This window comes from Antedon bifida, chromosome 11, assembly GCF_963402885.1.
Source record: "Antedon bifida chromosome 11, ecAntBifi1.1, whole genome shotgun sequence".
In the NCBI taxonomy this organism is placed as follows: domain Eukaryota; kingdom Metazoa; phylum Echinodermata; class Crinoidea; order Comatulida; family Antedonidae; genus Antedon; species Antedon bifida.
The window spans coordinates 1,599,065-1,611,089 of NC_136236.1; the positions used below are offsets into that span (position 1 = coordinate 1,599,065).

The 12,025-nt window shown below is 31.0% G+C and overlaps 2 protein-coding genes across 2 annotated transcripts; one reads left to right on the plus strand and one right to left on the minus strand.

The window, feature by feature from the left end:
* Positions 1–399: 399 nt before the first annotated feature.
* LOC144855510 (E3 ubiquitin-protein ligase makorin-2-like) lies at positions 400–8,095 on the minus strand. Its single transcript, XM_078713396.1, has 7 exons — positions 7,705–8,095; positions 6,621–6,746; positions 6,047–6,264; positions 5,412–5,647; positions 5,003–5,217; positions 4,410–4,520; positions 400–4,317 (listed from the first exon to the last, which is right to left on the minus strand). The coding sequence occupies exons 1-7, from the start codon at positions 7,746–7,748 to the stop codon at positions 3,828–3,830; spliced, it is 1,440 nt and encodes a 479-aa protein (XP_078569522.1). The 5' UTR covers positions 7,749–8,095; the 3' UTR covers positions 400–3,827.
* Positions 8,096–8,269: 174 nt separating this feature from the next.
* LOC144855315 (uncharacterized) lies at positions 8,270–11,157 on the plus strand. Its single transcript, XM_078713134.1, has 2 exons — positions 8,270–8,323; positions 8,737–11,157. Exon 2 carries the CDS (start codon positions 8,744–8,746, stop codon positions 9,746–9,748), a length of 1,005 nt encoding a protein of 334 aa, XP_078569260.1. The 5' UTR covers positions 8,270–8,323; positions 8,737–8,743; the 3' UTR covers positions 9,749–11,157.
* The last annotated feature ends 868 nt before the right edge of the window (positions 11,158–12,025 follow it).

A 12,025-nucleotide genomic window follows, 5' to 3' on the forward strand; every position in this document is an offset into this window, starting at 1 on the left:
AAATGCAATTACCGTAGTCCTAAAATTTACACTAAATATTTAAAAACAACAATTATATTATCCATTATTTTTAAGAACTAGTCTTTAAAAGTGTACATGTTTCAATATCAAATTTGATTATTTATTCTTATTAATTTTTAACTGTTAGGACATGCATCAATGGGAATCTCCATTTTAACTCAAAGCGCCTCAATCCATACTTGACTTACCGTATCTAAAGAAAACAGAGGCTATCTACCATTCTATATAATCCTTTTATAGTTGTTTTACAGAATTAACAGACTGTCACTTAATATGCTTTATTTGTGTAGTAGTACTATATCAGCCATGGTTTTGTTGCGAAAACCAACATACAGACACGTAGTCACAAACGGACACAAATGAAAGAAAAAAACTGAATAAATTTAACAACAACCATTTATTTATTGGCTCAAAACTTCTGATTATTTTCAACTATATCTGCAAATAACTAATTATATCAAATTTTATAACCTTTAACCCTAAAAAAAATAAAGCATGAGGGTTGCGGCGGACAATGTATTAACATACTATACAACGGACTACTGAAGAAATGAACTTTATAGACAAAACTGAATGTATACTCTATGATTGCACTTGTATTGCAGTTAGACTGACACAGATATTTCACTAAAAAAATGAAAGCTTAAAAATGTGATAATTTGTGGAAAAAAATAGTAAACTTACCTACAGTATCTTATTATCTAAACATGGACAAAATATGGAAGTAACTGAATACTGTAGATACCTAGATTACTTTGACAAATATCAGAGGATTTACCCGAATAATTTCAGATGAAATAAAACGAGGGTAACTTCAAATCTAGAGAAACAAAACACACTTTGAAAATTTAACGTTTCAATCTATTTGATATCATTTACAATGATCAGAATGAAACGTTGAATTTTCAATTGTCATTCTGTCACTCTATTTGGAGTTAATCATATTTTATTTCTAAAAAAACAAATGTTTGTACTGTATCTTAAACACTGTGATTATTTGAATATATGCAATATAGTAATAAAATGTAAATAAACTAAGCAAATAATGTAATAATAACAGTTTTTATGGGATGTACTTTTAATTGCAGTGTAAGAGGGAGACAAACACACCCCCTACAACCCCCACCCCCAAATTAAATTAATCTACAATAATATTATCAAATCACCTCATTCAAATTACCGTATATACTATTATATTATGCAAAGAATGATAGCAGAATAAAAGCTGTATATTGTATCTTTTACGAGGTCAGTATTTATAATATTGAATAATAAGGTGATGTTAGGATGTGTTAGGACAACATGGTTGAACCCAACACATACATTTTGCACTATAAAGCTATAACAGTATGCATAAAATAGGCTTAAGGTAACTTGCCAATTACAGGGTGAAAATAAAGACCGTGCTTTGGTGCTGTTTTGGTCATAACAAGACTTCTGGTACACTGCAAGATTTGAACCCAGGAGCACAGGATTATAAGACAAGCATCTTAACCACCAATCGTATCACTACAAACTAAATTCTTAAAAACTCATAAAACGATATGTATAATAATCTATTTTTGGTACATTCTGGGTATTTACATTTGAAATCAAGTAATTTTATAGATTATTGAAAAAAAAAGTTTAAACTATCATTAACATACATTAAGATGATTTGTATTTATTCATATTCTACAGAGCTTGAGCAGATTGCTGGCTTACACAATAACAGTGTTCCTACAATTTATATGTGCATAATTATAAATTATTAATTTCCTGGTTAAAACAGCAATACTGTCAATTTAAATACAAGTTGCATTTTATTAAAACATTTTATTATAATGTATTCTAATTATGAAAATATCGTTATTAAAGATGTATAAATTATATTATTATATACAAAGAAATAATTTATGCAGGAAAATAATTTCTTGTTATTTAAATAGGGAAAAATAATTGTATGGAAAATTGTTAATAATATAATAATTCTCTTCTATACGACTATATAAGCATAAAGAGAAATCGTTATAAAAAATACTGTTAAATATGTAAATATACCAAATTAGTACCTTTTATATAGAATCACAAGTGTTTGTTATTAATTTGTTGAATTCATTATACATGTATACTAATATCATGGATTACAATATTAAAAACTATTCAATATTTTACTTAATTTTTTTTTATCTCAATAATTACAATAACTAATCAACAAATTTAATAATCACACTAATCAAAATACTATATAGTACAAATAAATAGCAGAACTTTAATTTTCATTTTTTCCCCAAAGAATTAGTTAATTATCTCTTGGGGTTCATTATAGCTAACCCAGGTTCCAATACTAGTAATCATAACCTCATATTAGTACAATTCTAATTTAAACTCCCTAATCATAGCATAGAGGAATTCCTACAGTTTGTGCATATACTGAATAGTGTAGGTTAGAGCTTGACATGATGTACGAAACAAGGTTTCATAATCATAAATTTCTAATTATTCAACATTTTCTTAAATAACATAGTAGTACTAAATACACATGACTGTTATTATTTAACTAAGTATTTATATAAAAAATAAATTAGATATTTTTGTAGGTAGTGTAACCGTCGTTTTTATCCTGAGTATATACGGACAATACTTGTATTTGTTTATCATGCAACATCAATTTTTATACATTTCCTAATAGTAAAAGTACACCTTAATGGACCACATGTTATGCAAATAGCTAATCAGTAGATAAAATAAAGCTTAATGCTAAAAAAAATAATGATTTTGAAAATATGATGGTTTAGCAACTAAAAATAATACAGTTTAAGATTTATTTTTGAAGGATAAAATATAATAATTAAAAATAATAAGTTAGAAAATTATTGTTTAAGATTAATTTCTGATGAATAAAATATAATAATTTAAAATAATAAGTTTGAAAATTATTGTTTAAGATTAATTTCTGATGAATAAAATATAATAATTCAAAATAATATGTTTGAAAATTATGTTTTAAGATTAATTTCTGATGGATAAAATATATAATATGTTAGAAAATTAAGTTTCTTATGGCAGTCATTGTTCTACAACAAATGTGTGATATTTATACACAACAGTGTAGAGTCCAAAGGCGGCCTATTGCTTTTATCACAGAATATTCTTACACTACAAATGATTAAAATATGTTTTAATCACCACAACGGATTCTAAATCAAATTAGTCTTTGTAAACAACATAGAATTACAAAAAATATATGTTCTATAATTTGGCAAGATCAGTCAGTTATCTTACAAGTAATGGTGAAATTCTACAGCAGTTAAAAGTAAAGCTACCAACATAAGCAGCAGTCAATGCATTGCAGTTTAAACACAAACGCCAAAGAATTTTAAAATTTGTTGGAAAAAAATATTTACAAGTTAGAGTTATTAACTAAGATTATATATTTGGTATAATTTGAACATTTCTAGCAAAACTTTTAGTTGAATAAATAACTGTGTTGTAGCTAGAGTAATGCGTGATAAATTCGGAACCAGTTTTTTTCTAAACGATAACACGTGATAGCTTTAAACGCATGGGATTCAAATGGGAAATAAGTACTATGAATTTTAAATATTTGTTTACTCAACTGTGACACCACCTGGTGAACTATGACATTTCTGGAATTCCCACTTACAGACAAACTTTTTTTAATTATTATTCTCGACGAATTTAATTTCTGATTTTAGCTACACTACTTGAAATACATAGTATCTTTTTTTCAATTTTCTTTTTTAAGGACAAAACTTTATATATGTGAAACTTGAAGATTAAACACAGCTAGGTTATACAGCAACTTACACAAGACCGTCCTCATCGTCTCCAAATGAGCCATCATCGACTTGCTGAGCTGCGGTGCTGGACTTATCATTAGCCACGGTAGAAGCAATTAACGCTGCCGCTCCTGAGTTGTGAATTGTGAATTGTTGAAACAGAGCGTCATCGTCGTCTTCATCATCGTCACTCTCACTAAACCCAATACCGACATAATCACTGAAATCATCGTCGTAATCGCTAGTGTCGTAATAATCATCCGACCAACCGTAATACAAAAACCAAAGGTCGTCGTCTTCGCTCTCCCAGTCGAACAACATGTTCTCGCGTTCTTCCAAGAAATCCCACAAGCTGATCGTATCAAGGACTCGGCTACCGTGGTTGTTGCGGCCACGTCTCGCGGCTGTCGCAGGATCCTCTTTCCTGCCATCTTCGTATTCGTGCAAGTAGAAACAATTGCCACTGAATGGACAGCTTCCTTTTCCCTTGTTGAAATACTTGCAATGTTTATTTCTGTTAAAACATAAATTAATTTTAAAATAAATTTAAAAAAAACAAAAATGGAAAACAAGAACAATAGTAACAGCCTCACTTCTTAAACTTACCCTAAAACAGATTTATACTTGTCAATAATTTTCTTCTTTTCCTCCGGATCTTCTACCCAATAATCACTTGGAGTTACAAAATTAGATGAGATTCTACATGTTGGACAGCCTCTGAAAGATGGAAGATAATAAAAAATGAAATTACATCATGCTTATAACTTCAAAGACCATGTTGTCAACCTGTAGTCAGAGATTATTTGCTGTGGCAGTCCCAACAGTGTGGAATATCACAATGTGCTATTTAACTAACTCTTTTAAGACTCTTTTTAAGCCAACAAGCTTTTTCATTTATTCAACAATTTGTCGATTTTCTGTTTGTTTATTTACTTCAATTACTGTATGTACAGTGCAATGATATCTTGCTTATAAGCCCTAGGCTATAAACGAATAAACTATTATTGTTATAAATCAAAATACAGTAAACTGTAATGTATACAAAGCAACTATCAAGATATGTTTACCAAACCAAAGTTTAACTACAGATAACATTTATTAATGAGTAAACTTAGCCGATGTTCTGAACAATGAATCAGTGTTTTTTAACCATAATGTTTGGTTCTCATCATGGGACAAACAGCCCAACTGACACTCACCTAACCACTTTCTTCTCATAGTGTTTCGCACTTCTCCATTTTCTTATACAACTTAGGCAATACGGGTGTTTACAGTCAGACAATATACCAAACTTTCTTTCCTTTGCGTTTGGTTTTTCTAGTATGATTTCCATGCATATACCACACACTACGTCCTTACTGCGCTGAAATGCAAACGCCTTTTCCATTTCTTCTTCATGGCCAGCAATACAATCCTATTGTTAAAGAAACCGGTATTAACAAGATTGTTAAGGCTTAGAAATATTACAGTACCTTGGATAATAAGAACATTGTTCCTACAGAAATTTTTCATCAAAAAAAGGTTGAAATTTCATTTAATTTCAACGTCATTTGATAGGTAAAGTCTCATTGGCCAGTAGGTGAACATGATAACATCGGATAGCATTACCTTAATATGCTCTTTATTGAGATCTGGTTGATCCGGATGTAGGCATGGTTGTCGGCAATACTCGCATAGATCTCCATGTGTATATGGGCACATGTCATTATCTGGACAATACCCTTGTAATAGAAATGGGCATAGAAGTTGTTTGGATTCCTTAATAGCCACAGACTTGTCAAGGTAAACAACTTTAGAATTGACATCAACACCAGATGAGGCTGCAGCACTGTATGAAGGGGGAACTACAAGACAATAATGGTAAATATTCATGAGAATCAAGTAGTTAGTTGACAGCCAGTGTGTCGTGGACAGATGAGAGAGCCCTTAAAGTGGCTGTACTGACATGACTTGACCCTTAGGGGAGAAGCATGTACAGTAGTTGAAAAGTGTAACATCTGAGTCCACAGCGCCATGATCCATTTCGTTGGAATTAGGCGCTATACAAGAACTCGTATATATTATTATTAGACACCAAATTGAAATTGTCCACTGTAAGTGTAAGTAGAAGTATGATTAAACTTGTTTTTGAATTCTATTTATTTAGTTTGTGGCTTGTTTGATTGGATTATGTTGATTAAATTTAACAAAAATTATTATTAACAATATATTAATTGTTAAATACTAGCATTGTCTATATTTACCATTGCCTTGGTATGGCATGCCGGGTACAAACTCTGCCGCTCCTATATAATCTTCCATTTTCATTGAGCTAAACAATGACGACACATTCTCTGCTTCTTTTGTACTGCTGCCCTCTCCCTTTTTACTCAATATGGTCATCTTAGATGCCTTATCATCTAGCTTTGATGTTGGCGGTGGCATATGGAAAGTTGATGCAAGTTCAATGTCATGATCAAACCTAAGAGGGATGTGAAGAAGGGTAAATATAGAGTATCAAACCTAAGAGGGATGTGAAGAAGGGTAAATATAGAGTTGAAAATACAATGGTGCTAGGTAAAAATGATAGTGGATGACTTGTATTTAGACTGGTTAATAAGGTTGACATTCAGCCTCAACTTATTTCAACACATACAAATTTAGTGGAAAACAGCAGGGAATATTTTCATTAATATAAAATTGTTATTATTAGGGATAATTGCTGATAAATCTGAGGTTGAATGGAAACACAGTTTTGTATTGTATTGGCCAAAATATTCCCTGAAGGAAGAGGGAAAAAGAAAATCTTGAGACTAAAGAATAGTTAGTAAACAATACCTGCACTTATCACCATACATACACCTGCCTTCTAAGAAGTAGACACAGACTGTTGACGGCTTGTTGGATGTGTCATGTGAGTATTTACAATTGGATCCATGATTACATTTACCATTCAAAAAGAACCTACAAATCAATATAATGATTGACAATCAAACTCTAAAGCTCTGTCTACACTATCAAACTTTATGTGACAAAAACCTGTGATGTGCCCATATATGGATATGGTGATGTCATATCACTACCTTATTTGGGAATATTACTACCTTATTTGGGAATATCACTACCATATTTGAGCACATCACACTTTTTTGTAAAAATAAATTGATATATGTAGAAAAAGCTTTAGACAGAACTCAAGAAAAAAGGACATTTTTTATTCCAATTCTGTTGATTCCTTCCGAAAATCTGTTTGCTTTGTTTGGTTTTTAGAACATTTTTTTAGTAGAGTTTTAAATTTTCATAAGTTTATATTTTGGGAGAGTTGATAAAGTAAACCTGAAATGGAAATTGTATTTAGACCTATACATAACAATTAGTAATATTTGTTTAATTATTGTTTATTTCTATTATTTCAACTTTACTGTGGCTGATCAAATTTACAATTTCACAGGATGTTGTGTAATAACAGTTTATTCATGAATGAACGCACAATGCAATTGTTAATTCTGAGTGATGTCTGTGAGTGTGTAAAGAAAACCATGGCTTTCTTAAATAATTAAAAAATTAAATCAATTTCCTAACGAACGAAAGCAAATAAATCGGAAAATCAATAAGACATTCACACTTTGTTTAAAAGCAAGATCTAAATTGTTAGTAGAAAAAAATAAATTTGAAAAGTTTAATAAATATTGTTAATAATAACAATTAATAGGCTAGGCCTAGGCCTACATAATAATATACAATACATACCTTATTTAGTAATAAATACACTAGAGCATGCCTAGGCCTTTATTTATACATATTTTAACAATATAGGCCCTAGCTAGCTAAGCCTCTTCACACAGAACAAGTCAAAATTGAGTTAAATATATTATTATTAAATAATTAATAACTATTAATATTAAACGTTTTTCTTTCTTACCGACAAGGAATTTTTCTGTAGTTTATGCCAACAGCAGTAGCCATACTGTAATTGCAAATTGCCTTCCAGTTAGCTGATCCAAAGATAAACAAAGTTTACTAAGCAGCACTGCAGCCTAGGCCGGGTGGTTCAGACGTCTACTACTACACCTACCGCCGCGCTGGCTGCTGCCTCCGCGTTGCACAACCAGATCCAGGGTAACCAAAAAGAGCAGCCTGGCGTGACTGGTTCTGGCTGTACCTAAATTGCGTAGACTGTCAAAAACGTTTACCCGCCAATTTCGGTATGACAGTACACCATAACAACACCTGTATGCACCAGTGGTTGATACACCTAGATAAAAGTTTAAAGTATGTACACACCAGGCGTCCTGTCGATTAAAAATGTAAGCCCAAAAACGAAAAAAGGTATACGAAACAATCAGACGACCATTTTCAATCTGTTAGAACAGAGCACTGTTAGATAATTTACATCTAACCAATAAAATTTTCTTGACTAACAATAATGTATTTTGATTGGCTTAACTGTTTTACGTGTTTTAATTAGGTCAAAAGTCAAAGGGTAATTCAAAACAACAACACATTCTTTCATCGCCAAGCCCAGATTTCTCCTTTGAATTGTGAGTTTTTCTTTCTAGATACAAACTATATTTCTTATTAGAAAAACGATGTATTGACTTCATGTTGTTCTACTTGTCTAGATTATAACAAAATGTGAATTATAATTTAAAAACATAAAATATTACATACAAACTTATGCTAGCTAGGCCTAGCCTGGCCCTAATTTTATTTATTATTAGTTTAACAGTAACATAGGCGGCCCCTAGAGCTCTAGGGTAGGTAGCAGCTAGCTAGCTCAATCCCAATCCATGAAACTTACGTACTCTAGTTGTATTAGATGATGTTGAGGCAGCGTGATTTATACATAAAAAAACATAATATATTAATATAATAATAATTTATCAAAATAATAGTATAGTATTTTGATGCTAATTAATTATAATAAAGTAAAACTTGATTTGTTTTCTTTCAGGATCACCATGGCGAAATATCAAAAGCTGATTGATGTATCCGCAATGTTCATTTGCATAATCCTGCTAATAACACAAGCTGTTCTTCTTAATATTTTCTGCATTAATTACTGCAGTAACTCTGGCAAACGTCTAGGTTCGTTGGAGGGCAAGCTTTGGTTCATAGGTGATTCCTTGGTTTTAATTTTATGGATTTTTGGTTTTTACAAAGCATATGTACACTTCTCAAGGGAAAAAAGAGACAAGGATGAGACTGATTATGGTGTTAAGATTGACTGGAAGAAAGCTGTAAAACTAGCGATGGCTGAGTTACCATTGGCTTATGCAGCGTGGCTTGCGTATGCTGTGATTATCGTCATCAAGATTGTCATCATGTTTGATGAATTTGCAGAGGGACTGGAAGACAAAGGATTTTATTCGTCGACTTCATTGAAAATAATCCTATCGTTGTCCGGGCCGATCTTTCTATGTCTCGTTTACGGACATCATCGAGAACGGAATAGCGATTACAAAAGCAGATTGGACAGGGTGGCGCTTCACTCTGCGTTTGGAATCCTAGATAGCTTGATCCTGCTCAATAATCTGTTCGTTGAGGACACTAGACTTGTACTTGTGTACGGGTTAGATAAAACTATCAAAGCATTCACTTGTATCAACTACTTATTACCAGTCCTCTCGCTGCTTTTATTAAGGATCCTGACGCAACAGAAATACAAGAAGTTTAAGAATGTTAACTTTGTTGTGGTAGTCTCCAGTGTGCAGACGTTCCTTGTTGATATCCCTCTGTTTGGTATCCGCCTGTATCTGTGGCTTCATCATGATGTCGACATCTCCATCTTTATCACCAAGAACCTGATGTCGTTTGTAAACGCCGGCGTCGATATGGCGGGCGTGATTGCATCCGTGTCAGGAGCGCCACCAGAAGAGGATGAATGTGAGATGGAGGCGCTGGAGTTATCGCAAACAACGAAAGACGTTCCTATTAGTGAAGCCGCCACATTGCCTATGAAATAACAATACAATTATATACCCTATACTGCTACTAATAAATATAAAAATACTAATAAAAATGTTTTCACCATCATCATGAATTAATAAACAAGAGTTAAGCTCTGTCTACACTATCAAATTAGTTTGACAAAAAAAGTGTGATGTCCCCAAATATGGTAGTGACATTCTCAAATATGGTAGTGATATGACATCATGTCAATATACTGTATGGGCACATCACATTTTTTCACATACAGTTTGATAGTGTAGACAGAGCTTTAATTAACAATTCTATCATTAAAAGAAATTTTAAGAACATATTTGATTCAGATTTCATGGTCAAGGTCAACCAACCAAATCTATACACAAGTGATAAACATGCCTTTATATTAATACTTAGTGACCTTTTGACCTGGATACAATTTTCCAAAAAAGGCTTTCATTGTGTTTGCCCATTTTTTTAAAACTTAAGTTATTTGTAATATATTTTCTATACTAAGTATTCTAAAATATTGGTCATATTATATTTTTGTATTAATTTTTTTTTTATATTTCTAAACTGTGCCTGTTGGAACATAAATGTTTAGTGTACTACCAACTGTTTTAACTTAAATTTAGTAATTAATTTTAGTACTGTTACTTAGTGCAGGGACTTGTAAAGTGTAACTATTTTAAGTATAGATACTGTAGTCAAATACACTGTTTGTTTACTGTAGATTAAGCCTGGTTATACCGTACTTTGAAATGTGTTGTTATCTCAAACTCTAACCTATTTACCTTTACTTTTAAGTTCTATGCAAGTGCTCATACATTAGTATTATAAATTCATTTGTTTTTAAAATGTTTAATTCATTTTAACAGTAATGTACTATACTTACACTTTACTACTATATCTGGAGGAAGAGTACTGATAAAATTAAAGTTAATTATTATTTTTTTTTAGATTTAATTAACGTGACAATAGTATAATGTTGGTGCTTTCAACACTTTTATTTTTAACTCATTTTTAATTTATAAAATGTTATCTATTTTTTAAAAATTGTTAGAAGTATTTATTGCTATTTTTTATGTATTTTTGTAGGACCTGAAATGATGAATCAGTTTTATGACAATTTATATAAGAATGTAAAACTTCCCTAAAGTAACACTAAATTTAAATGTAGACTTTAGACTATAAATGAACAACAAAATAGAATTAAACAAAATGAGAATAAACACTGAAATAATATGGATATATAACTATTTATATCCAAAATAAAACAAGGAAGATTAATATAAAAAAACCCAACAATGTGGTGATAGGAAATAAATAAGAAAAAAGGAAATGGTAAGATATACCAATTACCATGCTTTGGAGTTGCTGTGTATACTTGTTGTCAATTGACTATTTATTGTTGTAACTGATAAGTTTGATTGCTAAATAAAATAAATGGCATTTGTTTTAAAATTCTTCTTTCTTTTCTGCTTGTGTTCTAAAATAAATAGTGTTATAAATAATGATTAATTATTCACAGAAATACAAATATTTAAAATTGATTTCATTTAGTCATTTTATTGTTAGTGTATAATATATTCATATGATTTATGGAAAAAAATATTTTAAAAATAAACTGTAAAAATTAATAAATGGAAAAAAAAATAAAAAAAGTAAAATTAAACACTGAAATAAATTAATCTAAAAAAAATATTTGAAACATGAAAGTAAAAAAAAGAAGTGCCGAAACCCGGGAATATTCAGAACCATAGTAGGTTCTCCGGAATTGAACCAGGGACCTTTAGATCTTCAGTCTAACGCTCTCCCAACTGAGCTATTTCGGCACATGAATGATCAAGCAGTTAATAAGTGAATAATCGCTTCCACGGCACAAAAGGTCACCGCGTGTTCATTGAAGCGTGCAATTGCATAATGCATAGGTGTGTTCGATTGGTATGTTGCTGTACGTTAGAGATTAATAGTAGGAAATTGTAATGAAATCACTAATCGAATAAACATATTTATTTTTACAAATTTTGTTTTATTTTCTTATATACACTACAAAAATTGTCATTGGCTTACTAACATTATATTTTTAAGACAGATGTTTAATTAAAAAAACAAAAAGAAAGAACATTTTTTAAACAGGTCGTCCAACACCCGAGTGGCAAATAACATAGGATTTAAATGAATCCCCGACAAAATGTGTATTTTGGTAGGCTTACTTTATTGTAAGACAATGAAAAATATTTTGAAATTCAATTAAATTAGTACAAACGATTGACTAGGCCTGTATAGTTAGAAGACACGAGCTTCAAAAGCGGCGT